The 20,479-nt window shown below is 40.7% G+C and overlaps 1 protein-coding gene across 1 annotated transcript in view; it reads right to left on the bottom strand.

Moving 5' to 3' along the window:
- GUCY2C (guanylate cyclase 2C) overlaps positions 1–14,469 on the bottom strand; it is a 65,087-nt gene extending 50,618 nt beyond the window's left edge. The window contains exons 1-5 of the mRNA XM_045184322.3: positions 14,103–14,469; positions 6,857–6,969; positions 5,072–5,136; positions 2,057–2,272; positions 836–957 (exon numbers count right to left, since the gene is read on the bottom strand). Coding sequence (XP_045040257.2) covers positions 836–957; positions 2,057–2,272; positions 5,072–5,136; positions 6,857–6,969; positions 14,103–14,319 — 733 coding nt within the window. The 5' untranslated portion in view covers positions 14,320–14,469. The remainder of the gene's footprint in view (positions 1–835; positions 958–2,056; positions 2,273–5,071; positions 5,137–6,856; positions 6,970–14,102) is intronic.
- Between the last annotated feature and the right edge of the window lie 6,010 nt (positions 14,470–20,479).

The raw sequence follows: 20,479 nt of genomic DNA, 5'->3' as shown, positions 1-20,479 counted from the left end.
GGGGCTTCCCAATGCATGGCTTCATGAGTCAGAGGAGCTGCGGGCCACTTCATTAGAGTTGTTAAATATTATGTTGCCCAGTTGAATAGTAAACCCTTTAGGGATATGAATAATTTAATGCTTATTTTTTCTCATACCTTGGTCCATGTTTTACAAATGGTAAGCTCTTCATTTGGCAAATGCTTAATAATGGCAGTAGATAATGCTTTGCGTATACCAGGCAATCCTACCCAGCAACTGTTTTCCCACAGGAAATCACCACCGTTGATTCCTTTACTCTTGGTATGTTCTTATTTGTAAAGAGAATTATGTGGAAAGTGGAGCAAATCACCCAGTAACTTAGGGAGTATGACCTTATCCCATCATCTTTTCACACTTGACCTGTAACTTGGAGATCACTGGGCAGGTGAGGTACTTTGCTTAGTTTTGCAATATTGCCTGAGGCTACATATCAGCAGACCTATCCTCTTAGTCATGAGGGGAGCTGGGTGCCCAATGTTTGGGGAATGATCACAAATCCAATAATGTTCTGGATTGAGGTGAACTAGAAAAATAAAACAGTTTACTGTGATGGTGGATTATGACATCATCTTTACTTTCATGAAGTTAATATTTTTGCTCAACACCACTTTTTCTAATTTGTCTCAGAGGACAAGGTTTCATCAACAAAAGAAACAGGATAATGGAGTGGCATGCAGCTACAGGTCTCTCAAAGGCTACAAAATAAATTGAGGTGCTGGTGACAGCTCTGTCTGGTAGACGTGTCAAATGAGTCATAAGGAAGTGGTAGTTGTGAGAAAGAAGTTGGCAAAATATCATCTTCATGTCTTCTTACCATTGCTTTTCCTATTGTTGTCCATTAAGATCTCATGAAAATGTTTCTCTTGTCGCAACATTTCCTTGACATTAAGGTTCTGAGAAAAATAGGAAACTCCAGCCTCCAGAGCGTTGAGGTACCTCGAACAGAGAGAGAAAGACAGAAACTATAAGAAACTAGCTTAGCTTCGTCACCACCTTCCATACCATTTGCTCATTGTTTACAGATCTGCCCGGGACTTGTTCATCTGAAATTCATTTCCACTATTAACACAGTGGATAATACACCCCGTGATTGAGGTGCATCTAATTTACTGAAAGTATCGAGGAAGTTTTAGGGAATCCTCATGTGAATAGACACAGAGTAGAGATTTGGTGAGTCCTTTATAATGGCTTCCTGCTATTTGCAGAAGAAAGGTTCTCCTCTGTGCTATAAACCAGCCCCATTATCCCAGATAAGTTGACACCTCTGAATCTATAGCACAAAAATTCAACATCAATAGGAATAATTTCTCCTCCCATGTGAAATGAACTTCAGTGTGTTCTAAGTTCACTGCAGCATTTCCAGGATGAGGCCTTTGGGCTCATCCTTGCAGTTCCCTGGGCACACAGTCCCAGTGGTGCCCTGCTTTAGTCTTCCCTGTGCTTACGCAGAGAGAGACTACAGAACTGGGCCGCACCCTGGAGGCGTCAATAATAATCCAAAGGATTCTCTGTGCCACCTTTGCTGAAGGTGAGTGAACCTTACAATTTCATTTTAGCAATGGTGCCCATTATCCTGTTCTCTGCACCCCCCAACTTACTCTTCTGAAAAGCTATGAGAGAATGATTTCTAACTAATTGCAGGTATTGGTAGATTGCACATTCTCTGGTATCATATCCTGCAGAGTAATATGAAAGCATTAACTTCTGGTTTTCATTGTCCTTATCTGTAAAATGGGGATAATAGTGCCTGTTCTTTTTTCCCCCAGAGGGTTTGCTGGGGGAAATCAATGAAATTATGTTGAAGGTACTTTGAAAACTAGGAAGAGTGTTGAAAGTGCAATACATGCTTGATTATATTTACGATACTGTGTTTCCTGTGACTCCTTTGCTTTATTTGTGTGTAAGACAGTGGGCTGGGGTCCACTCCCAATGCTGTTGCAGATGGAAGGAGCATCTGATAATAACCAGTGGCCTGCCACGAGTCTCTGGCTTCTCTCCATGGCAAACGCCAGAGCATGTTGATAATTCTGCTTACCAGAAGCAGTCTTCAGACTCGGTACTGTTCTTGAAAATATATGCAGTGTTCCAGGAATATGGCTTGAATGGCAAATTATTGGCCTTCCAAAACTCAACCAAGAAGTACATCAACTTCCTAGCTGGAGACATCAGCCTGCTTAAAGTTTCTTTGTAGTCACATGACAATCCAAAACTTCCAGCGGAAATCATGGGATAGTTCAAATCTGTGTCAAGGCTATGCCAAGAGGTGAGAAAGAAGTCAATGTCAAGATTAACTTAAGTAGCACAAATATGATCCCTCTTTAATCTGTTTCAGTGTGTGGGTATAAATGATAAGAAAGAAACAGGATCGCTCGAGCAGGTGTCTTATGTAGGTGTCCCTCCCACACAGGTGAATTTGAAAGTATTTATTGAGCCTATGCTGTGTTCTAAGAACACTCTAGGTGTCTTCATGTGTCTGTGGCTTGGTTCTTTTGATTTATTCTGAAATGAGCTGTCATTTGGGCTCTCATAACATTCAGGCTGGGACATATAAACTTCGGGGAGTAGGGTTAAGAAAATAAAGGATAGGTTTTTGTAGCCACCACAATTGTAGACTCCAAAGGATGCCCTCTACACTCTTTTCTTGATTTGTTGCCTTATTTCCGGCTCTTTTGTGGACTACCTTTGAGACGACAAAAGCTTAGAGTTCTTCCTCTGCTCAGCGCATGAACCTTCTTGTAGATCCTTAAACATATCAAGCTTTATTCTCCATGAGGGCCTCAAATACCTGGAACGCTGTTGTCCTGCCTTCTGCCTGGCTGACTCTTACTCATCCCTCAGGTCCCAGATTAACCTTCTCTTTATCCATCGGGAAAACTTTCCTTGATACCTAAGACCTTTTGGGTGAGTATCTGTCTCCTCCACTAGACCGCAAGCTCCATGAAGTCAGGGATCGTGTCTTACTTGCTCACCTCAGCATGCTCAGTTGGCCTGGTTCAGATATGCGGGCGCTCAGTATGTGTTTGATAAAGGAAGGACAACGATACCCGCCTCCATCTTCAGTGCTTCATTTAAAGGTTTCACTGAGTGCTCTGCTTGCATCTCAATCTCCCCATGCTCACAGCCAAATTGATCTTTTATTTTATTTTTTTCAAAACTGTCCCTTATTTGGATTTTCCCATTTCTTTTAGTGTTTTGAGATCACAAAGCCTTTTCGACTACTTCCCACCTTCACCCCAACATCCAATCAGTTATCAAATACTATTGATGCCACCTTTAAGTATCTTTAAAAGCTATCCTCCCTGTCCGTATCAGGTGCTTCACACTGAACAGGCCCCCCCCCCACCCCCCATCACCTGTCTCTCCTGTGTGCTTCCGGCTTTCCTATACACTGTTGTCAACGTTCTTCCAGAGTTGAGCTGCTTCTCATGGTACTTCCCTGCTCGAACTTAGTGGTTAATGAAATAGAACTAAATCTAATTAAATACAACAAATTATAGACAAGTGATAATGTAATTAAATATAACTCTTTCACCTGGAACTCATGATCTCCCAAATATGGCCCTACTTAATTTTTCTAGTTTTATCTCCAGTACTCTCCTATAAATCTCTCACACACCAGTTAGTACAGACTTCAACAAATTTTCTACACTTCACTGCTTCTTTGCTTTTACACTTACTTCTCCTTCTGCCAGGCTGGGATGCTTATCCCCCAGTTCTACCCATTAAAATGTATCACCCATTCTTCAACAGCAACTTATATGCCACCCCCTTGGTGAAGTCTTTCCCTCCTTGAAGCCCAACTCTCCCAGCCGCAGGAGGCCACTTCCTTCTGCACCCTCAGAGCATTTTCTTTGTATTTCTCTGATGGAACCTGTCTCACTCTGCCTTGTATTGGTCACCAGTGTCCTTGTCACCTTCTCTACGTATCCAGGCAGGGACTCTGTTTTACTTAATTCTTCCTGTTCCAATAAAACTAAATGCTTCTCTGCACCTAGCAAGTCCTCATACATGGCTAGTCAGTTTTCTCAATCTTCCTTTCCCCTTGGGCATATTCTATAGCATTATCAGCAAGTGGTCAGAGAACATGCCAATTGGGAATGAGTGCAAGGAAGAGTGGCTTTCTGCATGTGTGTGTACTTTGGTACGGGAGGTGGGCTCAGAAAGTGCTTCTGTGGCGTGTCTGTGTTGTGCAGTAGCCCGAGCATCTGAGTCTGTCTGTAGAGCCGGGTGTGAGAAGCACACTTTGCAACAGAAGCTTCAGACGTCTAAAGTTTACCCTCCAAATCTGCTGCAAGGGGTTCCTCAGCACAGTTTTCTCAGTGTAGGCAAGGGGTGACTGTTGATGCAGGGGAAGTTTGTAACACGTGAAAGAAAGGGACGTGAGAGGGATTTTGATGGGGAAAGGTGTACTCTGGCAGAACAAAGTGTTTGTGGTGACAAGGTTTAATGAATGGAAAGGATGAAGGTGATTGTCCCAACGAGAGAGAAGTATTTTCATTATAGGATATATTGAAAGCTCCTTTCTAAGCTGATAAGGGCATTGTGCAAAGTTGTTTAATATGTTATTTATAACCCTTAAATAATACTATGCAATCAGTACCTTGCAACGTTGCTTGCTCTTAAACCCCCGGGGCTAACACAGACCCTGCTGTGCTCTAGGCTGCCGCCCTTTTCTTTGTGCTCCATCCATTCTGCTTATACTTTTGTGAAAACTTCTTCGATTAAGCCCCTCAAATTATCCAAGTGCGCTGTCTTTCCTGTTTCCTGCTGGGACTCCGACTTTTTGCCTATCCCAGGTTGCCTCTCCAACTCAGATGTTAGTAGTGGAACCTGAACAGCTTTTGTCATTCACCCCACACTGAGCAAAGGTAGAGTTGCCTGGATAAGAGAATGATGATTATAAGAAAGGTGACCAAATACAAGGGCCCCCAGCACCACTGATGGTGTTGCCTTGACTAGAATGCAGTTTGATAAACCACTTAGACATTTATGTCATGTCTTGACTTCAGTCCACAAAGGCATTAAAACAACAACAGAACTAACTACTTACTACATCTGGAAGGTGGAATATGTACACGAGGGCCCCATGAGGACACAACCCATTTTTTCTTCGGTCTGTAGAAGAAGAAGAAAAAAAACTAATCCTTAAAACTTAAAAAAAAAAAAAAAGAATCATAGGGCAGAAAAGAAGTGGCCAGGGGAAGCCTCCCAGAAGGTTACAAAGTGGACCACTCAAGATGTTAGAATGGGCACACGCTCTCTCTCCCGGGAGTACACCATGCCTTTCCCTCCCTCCTCCAACCCCTGTTCCTCCCTCACAGGCACACATCTCCTAAACTCTAAGGGGCCCCATGACACTTGCAACCAGGGGAGCAATGGGCAGTGGTAGCTTGTCCCAGGCTAACCCCGAGTCTGTCCCCAAGGCCCCCTTTCTCCAACTTTCCAGTGAGCTAACAGCAGTCCTGCCTTGGTTCACTTCTTTCCCATAATGTTTCTCAAGTGCCAAAGCAGCCCCGCCTAGGCTCTCTCCAGTAGCTTCTTCTATCCTAGGCCCTTCCTTGTTTCACTGTCCCCAGTTTTAATAAATGTCCTCTCAAAAGAAAAAAAAAGATGTTAGGATGCAGAGCAGAAAGGAGCAACATATGGTGCCTTGGGCCAGGAAGGGGCAGCTAAGGGATGAAGAGGCCTGAGAGAGGTGGTGCTGTGGGTGGAGGGAAAGGTACTCCACCGAAAGTGAGCTCACTGCAGTGAACCTGTGGTTTTTATCAAGGTGGGGATGCAGAGTGGAGGAAGAAGGCCTGGCAGACGGGGGCATATGAACTATCTGCAGGCCACATTAGGGAGAAACTAGATTTGGAGGTGCTCTGGAGGGAGTAGGCAAGTTTTAGGGAGAGCTACAAAGTCGGGCTAAAGAGAACAAATGCAGTGTGACCAGGTGGTGACCACAGACCTTATTATCTACTATTTCTCAAGGGAAATGTGATTCCAAACATCCTGTTCTTGATTTTAGAGAACTAGGTCATACCTCCCTCTGTAGAGATCCTGGGGAGAAGCATATAAACTCCCCTTGTTCACCCCTTGTCCTCCCAGGACTGAGGATGATTGCTGTAATCAGCCACTCCTCCTGGCACAGGTGCGGCATCGGTGTGATGCTATTGAGTAAAGCTTTGGAACCGTGGCTCTGTGCCCAGTGCCCTCCTTCACCGAAAGCCTTGTTGTTGGTTTTTTTTTTTTTTGGACTTCTATAGTAAAGGGGGTGTCTCTCACACCTACTTGAGTCTAGAGAGCTTGGAAAACTCTTTCAGTTTCTCAAAGCTCTGGTTGGGGTTGGGAATTGGAAGGAGGGATTAGGCATGAATTTCTTTCTCTCTTCCCATATCTATCCTTTGACATTACAGTTATTACTTTAACGTTAGATTCAGACCTTAGGTAATCACATACATGGTGACGACTTGAAGTAGAGATCTCTGCTGTAGGGCTTTAGAATGTATTTTTAACAGGGCACCTCAAGTATTTCTTGAGGGACACAAAGGCAAACCAGTTAATATCAACATTTAATTTTTTTTGAAGTTTTAAAACCAAAATAAGTCCCCTCCATACCACTGAAAGTGTACTGATAGTACATAGCCAAGATTCTCCCACTTTCCTGGATGCCCGGAGGGCCCTCGTCACTCGGGAAATACGTAGGGATAAAGTTAGAGTGCCCTGCGTCTACATCACTTGGCAGCATGGTTAGAGATGACATGAGAGATGCTCACGGGCAGGTACCCAATTTACACTATAGCTGTCCTGTGACAAGCGGGTGTGAGCTCTATCTACCAAGGCAGATACTTACTGAAATTTGCCTGAGTAGTTCAAGGCCTTCACAGGTGCTACTCCGACAGTCACTTGACTTATAAATCATGCCCTCTGAATAGATAAAGGAAGCATTCACAGTCACATGTATGCCTGTTATTCAGAAATGAGGAAAAAGAGAAAACCAGTGTTATTTTTCAGTAGTTTATACCAGATATAAAATTTATCTTTTGCTATAGGAATCTGTTTGCAGGCCTAGCACTATTTGAGTTCTGAGTTCTTATATTAGTCCCCATTACTTCTTTGCTCTCTCTGTCTCTCTGCTTCTGTCTGCCTCTCTGTCTCAGCAGTTTTACTGAGGGATATAATTTACCCCCATAAAAATCACTCATTTTTCCCTGGTTGGTGTGGCTCAGTGGGTTAAGCGTGGGTCTATGAACCAAAGGGTTGCCGGTTCAATTCCCAGTCAGGGCACACACCTGGATTGTCGGCCAGGTCCCCAGTAGGGGGCATGTAAGAGGCAACCACACATTGATGTTTCTCTCCCTCACTTTCTCCCTCCCTTCCCCTCTGCCTAAAAATAAAATAAATAAATCAAATGAAAATCACTCATTTTAAGTGTACAATTCAATGATTTTCAGCATATATGTATACATATATATGTATATAGTACATACATATGTATATTTGTGCAACCATCCCACAATTCAGTTTTAGAACATTTTAATTTTCTTCCTCCTATTTTCATAATTCTAGACTCAGCAAGGTTCTTATGTGGGTCTGGGAAGCGTTAGGAAAGCGATGACAGCCAGAGTGAGCTCTGCCCAGCCGTCTGGCCCAGGATCTTTGAACAAGGGGTCATCTTCACATGAAGGCAAGAGCATTGATGCTAATATCCCTGGGTACTGCTAGGCATCACATTTAGGAAGGCAATAAAGAGATAGTAGAACCATTTGATCGAACACTTTCTCTTGCATTTTGTTTTCCTTCCAGTAAAAACCATTCAGGACACATCCCTGATTCCTAAGCAGAGATGTCCTTCATTTTGTGAAACCCTTATACAGGAAGCCCGGAAACCTCAGCCGCTAGTCTGGCAGTATGAGTGACTTTTTATGTGTCCTTGCTCAAGCCATTTGAATTTCTCTATGTGGTTCACTCACATGCAAAATGGGATTAAAACCAGGTTTGTCAAATGTAATAATTTTTAATTCCTTTAAAGAAATATCAGCAAAAGAAATTATTGTTCTCCCAAACATCCAAATTAGAATATTTTAACATTTTTTAATCCTCACCCATGGACATTTTCTCATTAATTTTAGAGAGAGAAGGAGTAAGGGAGACAGAAAGGGAGAGAAACATTAATGTGACAGAGAAGCATTGATTGGTTGCCTCCCATACATGCCAGGACTGGGAATCGCACGTGCCTGGACCACGGATAGAAGTGCACTCTAGCTATGTTCCCCGATGGGAATCAACCCCACAACCTTCTGGTTACAGGACAATGCTCCAAACAACTGAGCCATATGGGCCAGGGCCCACATTAAAATATTCTATGTATGTATGTATGTATGTATGTATGTATTAAAATTGTTACTCTGTTACAGTTGTCCCAATTTTTCCCCCTTTGCCCTCCTCTGTCCATCCCACCCCCAACTCCCACAGTCAACCACCACACTGTTGTCCATGTCTGTGGGTCATTCATACATGTTCTTTGACTAGTCCCTTCCCTTTCTTTCCACCTGGTTTTACCCCCTCCCTTCCCTTCTGGTCACTGTCAGTCTGCTCCATGTTTCCATGCCTGTGGTTCTATTTTGTTCACTGGTTTATTTTGTTCATTAGTTTCCTCTTATAGGTGATAGGTGAGATCATATGGTATTTGTCTTTAACCGACTGGCTTATTTCAGTAAGCGTACTATTTTCCAGTTCCATCCATGCTGTTGCAAATGATAGGAATTCCTTCTTTCTTCTGCTGCATAGTATTCCATTGTGTAAACATAGCACAATTTCTTGACCCACTTATTTACTGATGGGCTCTTAGGCTGTTTCCAGCGCTTGGCTTTGTGAAAAGTGCTGTTATGAACTTACGGGTGCATAAATTCTTTTGGATTGGTGGTTCAGGATTCCTAGGGTATATTCCCAGCAGTGGAATCACTGGCTCAAAAGGCAGTTCCATTTTTAGTTTTTTGAGGAAATTCTGTACTGTTTCCCACAGTGGCTGCACCTGTCTGCATTCCCACAACAGTGCACTAGGGTTCCCTTTTCTCCACATCCTCACCAGCACTTGTTGTTTGTTGATTTGTTAATTATGGCCATTCTGACCAGTGTGAGGTGATACCTCATTGTGGCTTTAATTTGCATCTCTCTTGATGGCTAGTGATGCTGAGCATCCTTTCATATGTCTCTGGGCCCTCTGTATGTCCTACTTGGAGAAGAGTCTGTTCAGGTCCTTTGCCCATTTTTCAATTGGATTGTTTGTCTTCCTGGTTTTGAGTCATATGAGTTCCTTACATATTTCAGAGATCAAACTTTTGTCCAATGTATCATTGGCAAACATGTTCTCCCATACGGTTGGTTCCCTTTTCATTTTGATGATGGAAGCAAAAAGAACCCCGAATAGCCTCAGCAATCTTGAGAAAGAGGAACAAAAAAGGAGGGATCACAATGCCTGATATCAAACTATATTACAAGGTCCCTGTAATCAAAACAGTCTGGTACTGGCATAAGAACAGACACATAAATCAATGGAACAGAATAGAGACCCCAGAAATAAATCTGTGTCTCTATGGTCAGTTAATATTCAACAAAGGGGGCATGGGCATACAATGGAGTAAAAATAGCCTCTTCAATAAATGATAGTGAGAAAACTGGAGTGGTATGTGCAAAAAAATGAAACTAGACCACCAAATTAGAATATTTTAAAACATATAAAAATATTCCTTCAGAAAATGGAAAGTCTTTGCATTTCTACAGCCACCTCAGATATGTGTCTACCAACTAGGAAGCATTTTATCTCTTCTTTACTTTGTAAGTGAGAGATCTAAATCAGAGATGACAGGACAGTACTTCATTCAGCAAGACTAGCCAAATAGGTCAGTTTAGTAAGACCAGTCAGAGAAACTAATGGAAGACGTGGGTCAGCGACCATGTTCCAGCCCTTTATATCCATTATCTGAGTTAATTCTCATAACAACAGGGAGCAGATAGGGTATACGAAGCCAGGAGAATAGTATGTGGTAGACCTAGAGGAACGGGAGAGTGCATGTGGGGAAGCAGCAAGAAACTGGGGTGGAGAAAGTCTTGGAAAATAGCAAGAGGAGTCAGGAAGTGAAGTGGAGACCAATGCACAGTCCCATGATGGAAATGGAGCATTGGGAAGATGGTCAGACTTTTGCTGTTAATGTATAAGCTAGCTCTTTCCCATCAATCATCTCTTGCTATGAAGAACACTGAAGATGACCTACTTAAAAATCCTAGGGTCAAGGCAGTCCATGACAGGCATGGCAAAATCAAGAATAACTACTGCACAGGGTATGGGAGAAGGGGAACTGACATCTTACAGAGTATGAACTTGGACAAGTGATTTTGACCTCTGGGGCCCATTTCTCACCCATTTATTCACAGACTAGAACTGGATGATCTGTTACTAGGTGCTTAGTGGCTATGGATTTTTGCATGCATTATTCCACTAAATTCTCTCCTGAATCCTATGAGGTTAATCTATAATTTCCATTCCTAATTAAAAAATGAGAAAATGGAGGTATAGAGGAGTAGATAAACTTGCCTAGGGTTACACACTGGCAGGGAGTGGAGCTGGGTTTTGAACCCAGGACACTCTGATTCTGGAACCTGATTAATCTGGTGTAGAGAACAGCAGTTCTCAAAGTGTGGGCCACTGATTCCTGAGGTACCCTGAGACCCTTTCAGGGAGTCCAGGAGGCCAAAAATATTCTCATAATTACATTAAGACATTAAAAAATTTTTTGTCCACTCTCCTTCACTCATGAGCATATAGTGGAGTTTTGCAGAGGCTACATAATATTTTCTATTGCAACCCATTAAGTGCAAAAGCAGATATAAAAATCCAGCCACTTTCTATTCAGCCTAGCATTAAATATTTGCAAAAATATAAATCAATACCACTTTTCCCACCTACTTTTACTTTTTGCTTTTGATACAAACAGGTTTTCTACACTAAGAAATTTTATTTATGGTAACTGACTAAATGTCTATAGTTGCTCTTTAAATAAATCAATAAGCAAATATTTAAAACATTCCTCAGTTTTAATTTCCAGTACAGTAAATGCTGATAAATGTAACTGCATAAAAAAGCTATTCAGATTCAACAAATATTGTTAAGAGTGTAAAGAGGTCTTAAGACCAGAAGGTTGAGAGCCGCTTCCATAGAACGTAATACAGTGTGCTGCGGCCTCTCAGCATTTTATGACTGGGTGAACTCTTTTGCTTTTGAATCCTTTTTATCACCCCCAATCCCAAAAGATCTCTCAAGAGAATACTGAGCATTTTTCAGAAAATGGAATGGCTTCTGTAGAATGACAAATCACAGGTTAACTTTTAAAACGAACAATTACCCCAAGTACAATTCTCATTCCTCTCTGGCCTCTACTCCCACTGTACCACGGCACGTCAGTCCTGGGGGAAGAAGTGGGATGCCATAAACTGCAGGGTGATCTCAGAGCCCTCTGTCTTCTAGCTAGAGCTTTGAGGAGGGGTTGTACCAGAGTGAATCTGGATATAGTGCCTGAGTCCAGGAAAGGGCCCACTCAGCATACAACAGCACGCAGAGGGCGTGGACCCCGGGGCGTTTAGCCACGGAACACACAACCTTGAGGAGTTGCTGTCCTAAAATCAAAGGAATCTTTTTTCATGTTTTCCATAAAACCCCATCTATTCTTCAACATTAGAAAGGTTTCCTAAGTACTAGGAAAAAATGTTGATCTCATTTATTTAGACATCACTCATGATATTTGAGCTCTTCATTTTCTTTTATTTAGCCCTTAAGTATATTGTCTTAGAAGTTTTTCCAAATAATAATGCTCAATATGCTTAAAACATGAACCTATCTTTTCCTCACAACTTGCACTTCTTGAGTTTACTATGCATGAACATCCATCCAACAAAATGCATCACGAAATGCAAAAACTTGAGCACCGTTGTTTATTCTTTCTTGCCTTAAAATCTCTTCTCATTTAATCTATTGAAAAACCTCACTGTTAATAACTCTATTTTACAAATGAGATGAGTGAAACTTTGAGAGAGTAAATAACTCATTCAACTAGTAAATGATGGAGCAGAAATTTACATTCAGGTTATATGAGTTCAGAGATCAAGATCATACCAATACACTATATTATTTATTTTATATGCCTGGTAACTTATTCTCCTAACAGCAACAGCTTAGCAACAACGACAACATTAACATCCTCAAGAACAACAATAACAGTGACAACAACCAAAACAACTGCCGTTCATTGAGTTACTATTTTCAATCAATGTAGTAGGTACTTCACATGAATTTACTCTTTTAATTCATACCATAGCCACATGAGGTAACTATTATCTATTGTAATTTTGTAGGTGAGGAATGAGGCTCAGAAAACTTAAATATTTCCTTGACATCACCCATGGTAAATGGTTGGATAAAAGACTGGAATATGAACAAAGATCAGTTTGATCCCAAATCTCCACTTCTAACCACAATGTTCCACTGTTTTATTCTAATGAGAAAGTTAGTTCATGGTGAGTAAAGGTGTTACCGTGTGGCAAGATACACTCTTTGGAATTAGACAGATAGGAGTTTGAATCTCACTTTAAACAGACAACCTGTATGGCTTCAACAAAGTTATTAAACCTCCGCTGTGAAAGTGTCAGCAATGCCAATCTTACGGAGCTTTGATTAAACAGGTTATATGTCTTACCAAGCACATGGCAGGTATTCAGTAAACAGGAAAACCAAGACTCAAAGAAACAAAATCACTCACCCAGGGTCACAAGGAGACTCAACAGAGACTCCAAAGAACAATTAAATCAAGGGTTCTTTCCATTACTACACACTGCCTCGATAAATAGGGGATTTTATTAAGCGACCTAGTTTCTCTGTTTACATCTGAGTCCAGTCTCAGACAGGATTGAAGAATGTATATTGCACAGAAGTAACTTATTACACATATGTGGTATATAATACCTGTTTTTATTGTTACCAAACCGTTTTAAATAGAGAAAACTAAGATACACCCTCCTCAAAACCATAAATAACCATTAAGATGCATCAAATAGCATTGACTTGGTGATTATACTTCTGGCAATCTAGTCTCAAAGAGTTAAAAAAGACCTATTGATACATACACAAAAATGTTTAGTGTGGTAGTTATAAAATAATCATGAGAAATTAAAAATAATGGAATATCTTACAACAGGGAATTATTAAATGATTTGGGAGACTATCTACTCCAAAGGATATTACACATCTAGTCTCATGATGCTATGAAGATTATTCAATTATAAAAAGTCATTTGTAGAACAATGTAAATTGAAATCAGAGGGATAGAAAATTGTTTCTACTACATAGTGATCCCAGCTATGTTCTTAAAAAACAAGAAACTGAGAAACATTTAAAAAGACAGTGGAAATATCCAGGTTGCTAGAAATTGTCAGGGGTAGTTTTTCTCATGTCTTACATATTTTATTCTGCATATTTTATCTAATATTATAAAGTTTATTTTAATAATTAAAAGATATAATGAAGAACTGCAATGCTGAATTCAATTGGAAATTTATTATGTTGACTATGTCTTATAATAATAGCCACCAAAGATGTAAAGAGCGAACAGATGGATTAAAAACCACAGAGAAAGATTCAGCATCTGTATGAATTTGACTCTGTTAATTCATCTTCTTGACTGGTAACCCTGTGAAACCTCAGGTCCAGAACCAATCTTGCCTCTGAGCAGCTGCAGGAGGAAACACGATGCCCCCCTGGGACTGAGCAGTAAATCCGGTTTTTATTGCAATGCTATCTGGGGCATTTCACTGTTGTAAACACCTGGCATTCCCTGAGTCAGGCCATTCCCAGAGCTGGGCAGATTACGGATGAAGACTCAAATCCTTCTATCTGGAAATGTAGTGCCTTCAAATAGAAAGGAGTTTTGGGGCAGCCCTTTAGAGAAAGTTGGTGATCAGGCAAAGAACACAAGGTCTTCACTTACCAACACTTTGATTCCAAAGGTTGTAACAGGGTGGAGGAGGACCCTGTTTTACCATATCCTTACCATTATTAATTAGACGCTCTCTCACTATTTTCAATCCCACATTCACTGCATTTCTCAGCTTCTCATGGGACTCTGGGAAGGCCGAGTTGTTCATCATCAGGACGCTGATCTGGTAGTTGCCATTGTTGCAGTTCTGGCTCATCTGGCCGGACCAAATCATCAGCGCTGGACAGAGGAGCAGTGACCACAAAGCCAAGCCCAACAGCGGTGTCTTCATGACCTCGCTCACCTCCGAACCATACTCCTTGTGCTCAGTTGCTTTACTCCGGGCTTTTAGGGAGACAGGGACCCCAGCTAGACAGCTTCTAGCTGGGTCCCTTGTTCTACTCTTCTACCCGTTCCTTTCTGGTCATACCTCACTGGTCACGTGGGCCATAGGATACAGCCTGCTTGCCCGTAATTAGTAGGTACATTATGGTAGGAGATAAACCAAAGTTCATTCTGTGTGTTTGCTCACAAAAAGGTCAGAGTTATAAACAAGTAGATTACCTGGGCCTCACCCAATAAAAATACAATTTATGACACATCACTGGGAAGGGGAAAAAGAGGAAGAGAGAAGTGTAGTGTGTACATAAAAGGCTTTATAATATGGAAAAAAAGCCAAAAGGCTTAACAAAAGCACAAATATGATGGACTATGCATGTTTAGGTTACAAGTGTGCATTGAAACTGAATCTTTAACTAGGAAGAGCTGTTTTTCAATCACTCAGTGACTATTAAGACTTGCATATGTGTTGGGCATTGGCAAGGCACTGGGCATACAGCCGTGAATGACATGAATACATTAACATCCTTATGGTACATGCATTCTAGTAGGGAAGATAAACATTAAACAAATACTTATGAATAATTAAATTCAACAATGAAAAAATTGCAAAGTGCTGTGAAAGCACATGGAAGACTAACCAAACCTATTCTAGAAAGTCAAGGAAGCATCCCTGACAAACTATTCTTTAAGTTGAGCCCTGAAGGATGGAGAGGAGTTAGCTAAATGGAGAGGGCATGTGAGGGAGGGGGACAGAAAGTTCCAGATATAGGAAGTGGCTTGGATACTTGAAGGGCTGAAAGACATACGGAATGGCTGGAGTAGAGAAAGATAGGAGTCCAGTGGCAATAAAAGATACCATAGGAGTAGGTAGGGCAGGCCATGGGGTTTCCTGTAAGCCATTAAGGATTTGGAACTTTATCAAGAATCAAGAAAAAGATATGATCAGATGAAATTTGTAAAGGCCACTTAGACTGCTAGGGAAGGAATAACCTGGAGAGAAGCAGGAGAGGGCACATGGAGCAAAATAGGACGCTGTTTCTGTGGCCCAGGGCAGAGGTAAAGGAGGCCTGGATGACGGCAGTGGCATGGGGATGGTTTCAAGAGATATCTAAAAGGTAAGATGGATTAGATTTGATATCACATCAGATTTGGGGTGTTAGAAACGGAGAAGAGTCAACCCTGGCTGGTGTGGCACAGTGGATTGAGTGTTGGCAGGAGAACCAGAGAGTCACTGGTTTGATTCCTCGCCTAGGGCACATGCCTGGGTTGTGGGCCAGGTCTCCAATAGGAGGTGCATGAGAGGCAACCACACATTGATGTTTCTCCTTCTCTTTCACCCTCCCCCTCTCTAAAAATAAAGAAATAAAATATTTAAAAAAAAAAAGAAATCAATAAGACCAAGAAAACCAGAAAGTTCACAAATATGTGGAAACTAAACAACAGACTCTTGAATAAATATTGGGTCAAAGTAGAACTCAAAAGATAACTTAAAAAGTACATGGAGACAAATAAATGAAAGCACAACATACCAAGGATGGAGTGAAAGCAGTAGTAAGAGAGAAATTTATAGTGATAAACATCTACACTAAAAAAAGAAAGATCTTTAATAAACAACCTAAACTTATACCTCAAGTAATTAGAAAAAGAACAAACTAAACCAAAATTTAGCAGGCTGAAGGAAATCATAAAGATTAAAGCAGAAATGATTCAAACAGAGAATATAAAAAACAATAGAAATAAGTCAAATAGGGAATAGAAAATACTCACAAAACTAAGAGTTTTTTGAAAACACAAGTAAAATGGACAAACTTCAGTCCTAGCTAAGAGAAAAAACAAATAAATAAAATAAAAAATGAAAGACAGATACTACAATGGATGTCTCAGAAATAAAAAAAGAACATAAGGGACTATTATAAACAATTATACATTAACAAACTGGGTAGCCTAAAAGAATTGTATAAATTCACAGAAACATGCAACCTACCAAAACTGAATAAAGAAAAAATAGAAAGCCTGAACAGACCAATATTAGAGAAGGATATTGAACAGTAGTCAAAAACCTCTCAACAAAGAAACCCAGCACCACATGTCTTCATGGGTGAATTCCGCCAAACATTCAAAGATGAATTAATACCAATCGTCCTTACACTCTTCCAGAAACAAACAAAGAAGAATGAACACTTCCAAACTCATTTTATGAGGATAGTATCACCCTAATACCAAAGCCAGATAAAGAGATCAAAAAAGAAAACTACAGCCCAATATCCCCGATGATGCAAAAATCCTCAATTAAATACTAGCAAACTGAATTCAGTGGCACAGTAAAAGTATCATACACCATGATCAAGTGGGACTGATCTCTGAGATGCATGGATAGTTCAATATATTCAAGTCAATGTGTAATACACGTTAACAAAATGAAAGAAAAAAACACATGATCATCTCAACAGATGCAAGAAGAGCACTTGACAAAATTCAACACACATTTGTGATTAAAATTCTTAACAAAATAGGTATAGAAGGAGTTCATGTCAACACAATAAAGGTCATCTATGAAAATCCCACAGTTAACATCATAATCAGTGGGGAAAATTGAAGGTTTTCCCTCCAAGATCCAGTACAAGGCAAGGATGCCTACTCTTGCCACTCCTTTTCAATACAGCACTAGAAGTCCTGGCCAGAGCAATTAGGGAAGAAAAAGAAAGAAAAGGCATCTATGAAAGAAAATCTTCCTTGTGTTTCTCCTACTTCACTTCTGACACCAGGTGTGAATTATTGAACTATTTCATTATTTCCATGAATGAAATAATTCTCTGATGCCAGCTGGGTGTCACAATTTAACTCAATTGTGACACCATGTACCCAGAGATAGTGTCTGATCCCACAGGTTAAAAAGCTGAGTCCCACAAGACTGCTGCCCCCAACTTCTTATGCACATTTGGTGGCCAAACTTGGACTGAAATCTAATTTTCTACCTGTTTTTTTGGGGGGGAGGGGAGGGATTCTTGATAATGGTTTCTTTTTTATTTATTTTTCTTTTTAAAAATATATTTTATTGATTATGCTATTACAATTGTCCCATTTTCCCCCCTTTATTCCCCTCTGCCCTGCACACCCCCTCCCACCCGCATTCCCCCTCCCTTTAGTTCATGTCCATGGGTCATACATATAAGTTCTTTGGTTTCTACATTTCCTATACTATTCTTAACCTCCCCCTGTTTATTTTCTACCTACCATTTATGCTACTTATTTTCTGTACCTTTTCCCCCTCTCTCCCCCTCCTAGTCCCCTATTGATAACCCTCCATGTGATCTCCATTTCTGATTCTGTTCCTGTTCTAGTTGTTTGCTTAGTTTGTGTTTGTTTTTGTTTTTGTTTAAGTTCAGTTGTTAATAACTGAGTTTGTTGTCATTTTACTGTTCATAATTTTGATCTTCTTTTTCTTAGATAAGTCCTTTTAACATTTCATATAATAAGGGCTTGGTGATAATGAACTCCTTTAACTTGACCTTCTCTGGGAAGCACTTTAACTGCCCTTCCATTCTAAATGATAGCTTTGTTGGATAGAGTAATCTTGGATGTAGGTCCTTGCCTTTCATGACTTTTGAATACTTCTTTCCAGCCCCTTCTTGCCTGAAAGGTTTCTTTTGAGAAATCAGCTGATAGTCTTATGGGAACTCCTTTGTAGGTAACTGTGTCCTTTTCTCTTGCTGTTTTTAAGATTCTCTCCTTATCTTTAATCTTGGCTAATGTAATTATGATGTGCCTTGATGTGTTCCTCCTTGCATGGAACTTCTTTGGGACTCTCTGAGCTTCCTGGACTTCCTGGAAGACTATTTCCTTGCCAGATTGGGGACGTTTGCCTTCATTATATTTTCAAATAAATTTTCAATGTCTTGTTCTTCCTCTTCTCCTTCTGGCACTCCTATGATTCGGATGTTGGAACGTTTAAAGATGTCCTGGAGGTTCCTAAGCCTCTCCTCATTTTTTTTGAATTCTTGTTTCTTTATTCCGTTCTGGTTGAATGTTTCTTATTCCTTCTGGTTCACACCATTGATTTGATTCCCAGTTTCCTTCCCGTCACTGTTGGTGTCCTGTACATTTTCCTTCATTTCACTTAGCATAGTCTTCATTTTTTCCTCTAATTTGTGACCATATTCAACCAATTCTGTGAGCATCCTGATTACCAGTGTGTGGAACTGTGCAGATAGGTTGGCTATCTCTTTGTTGTTTAGTTGTATTTTTTTTTTTTTTTTTTTTTTGGAGCTTTGATCTGTTCTTTTATTAGGGCCATTTTTTTTTTTTTTGTCTCGGTGTGCCTGTTAGGTAGTAAAGGTATTAGCCAGGGTGGGGCAACCCAATTCGCTGTGTTGTGATGCTGTCTGTGGGGGAGGGGTCCAAGAGGGAACAGTGCCGCTTGCTCTGCTCTCTGCTGGTTTTCAGTCACTTCCCCCACTACCCACAATCAATTTGGGCCCTTCTGGGGCTGATTCCTGGGTGGGTGAGTTTGTATACATTCTACAGCCCTATGGGTCTCTCCAATGAATTCTCCTGTGAGGCTGGGAGTTTCTCCCACTGCTGCCTCAACCCCCACAGGTGTTTTCAGTCAGAGGTTTTGAGGCTTTATTTCCCCGAGCTGGAACCCTGGGTTGTGTGGTCTGTTTCGCTCCCCATTTATTCCTTCCAGTTTATCTGCACGTGAATGTGGGACCACCCAGTCCTCAATCCGCCACCTTGCTGGGTCCACCAGCCATAGCCTTGCTGAGATCCTCTCCGCCTGGCTGCCCATCTCCGCCCCTCCTACTGGTATGGATGAATATTTCTTCTTTAACTCCTTGGTTGTCCAACTTCCATACAGTTTGATTTTCTGGCAGTTCTGGTTGTTTTTTGTTTTTAAATTTGTTGTCCTTCTTTTGGTTGTGCAAGGAGGCACAGTGTGTCTACTTATGCCTCTGTAAGTCTAATTTGGCCGGAAGTCTAATTTTCTACCCTTTAATTCATTGCTATTCCCACTTCCTGAGGATAGGAGAAAAAGTAGACTATTTTTGTTTTGTTTTAATTTGGTCTGGGAATTGCAAATATAAAAGGGAGTCATGTCAGTGATGGAGGAGTTGGAAAACTACCATGTGACTTTAAATCAGATATAAAGACTGAAGGTAGAAGCAGTTTCGGGGAATCATCTGATTATAGCATGTAACCAGGAAAAGATTTTCAAATGTGAAGGACCAAGGTAACAGTCCTTCCTGGATCCTTTAAGGCAAAAATTATGCCTTCTTTATGTTGTAGAACTACTGGCATGCAGATCACAAAGGGAGGCAGGTTCTGCTGGGAAAGTTTCAAGGGTCAAAAGCAAATAATGAACACCTGGATTAGCAGGTTTATGAGACATACCCTTCAATAGAATGCAAAGCCTCTTAAGATATGAGAAAAGAAAGGAAGGGGCAGCTGAACAAGTCACCTGCATGTGCCACTCCCTCATTTTTGGCAACTCTTAGGGTCTCTTTTATTTGCTACCTACTAAGATCCCCTCCTCACCTCCTTCAGGCCTAAAGGAACACACTGCATTGCTACACTCTGTAGCAGTCTCTTACTGCTTTGAGATGCAAAAATGAGTTTTTCAGAAGGAATAGTACTAAGAACCAATGAAACTAAAACATGAAAGTTTTTCTTTCTTTACTAAACACAAAGGTAGAGATTCTGTTGTAAATTTATTGAGGAAAAGTAGCTACAGTAAAGTATTTCTTAACCGATGGTTTCATGGATTCCAGATTTACTGAAATACATGCAGCATCACTGAGTCACTGAGTGCCTGCTGCTCCCTCCTGTTAAGTCATTTGCTTACCAGAGGCTTCCTTTGTTTGTGCTTAAATTTGCACAATTTATTTACTGCATTATATCCTTAATTAAATGTTATGTAATCTGGTGAAATACATATGAAAACTGCTGGATATCTTAAACAAAGGCACATCACTAGGAAATATGCTGTGGCAAGACTCCTGTAAAACACTGTGGAATAAGAAGAAAGAACACAAGCAAAACTTGCCCTTAGCTTGTCAATTGCTTTAATACATCAAACACTAAAAACAGTACATGATACACTAAGGGTGTGG

This window comes from Desmodus rotundus, chromosome 3, assembly GCF_022682495.2.
Source record: "Desmodus rotundus isolate HL8 chromosome 3, HLdesRot8A.1, whole genome shotgun sequence".
Lineage (NCBI taxonomy): Eukaryota > Metazoa > Chordata > Mammalia > Chiroptera > Phyllostomidae > Desmodus > Desmodus rotundus.
This window is presented reverse-complemented; position numbering and strand designations above follow the sequence as displayed.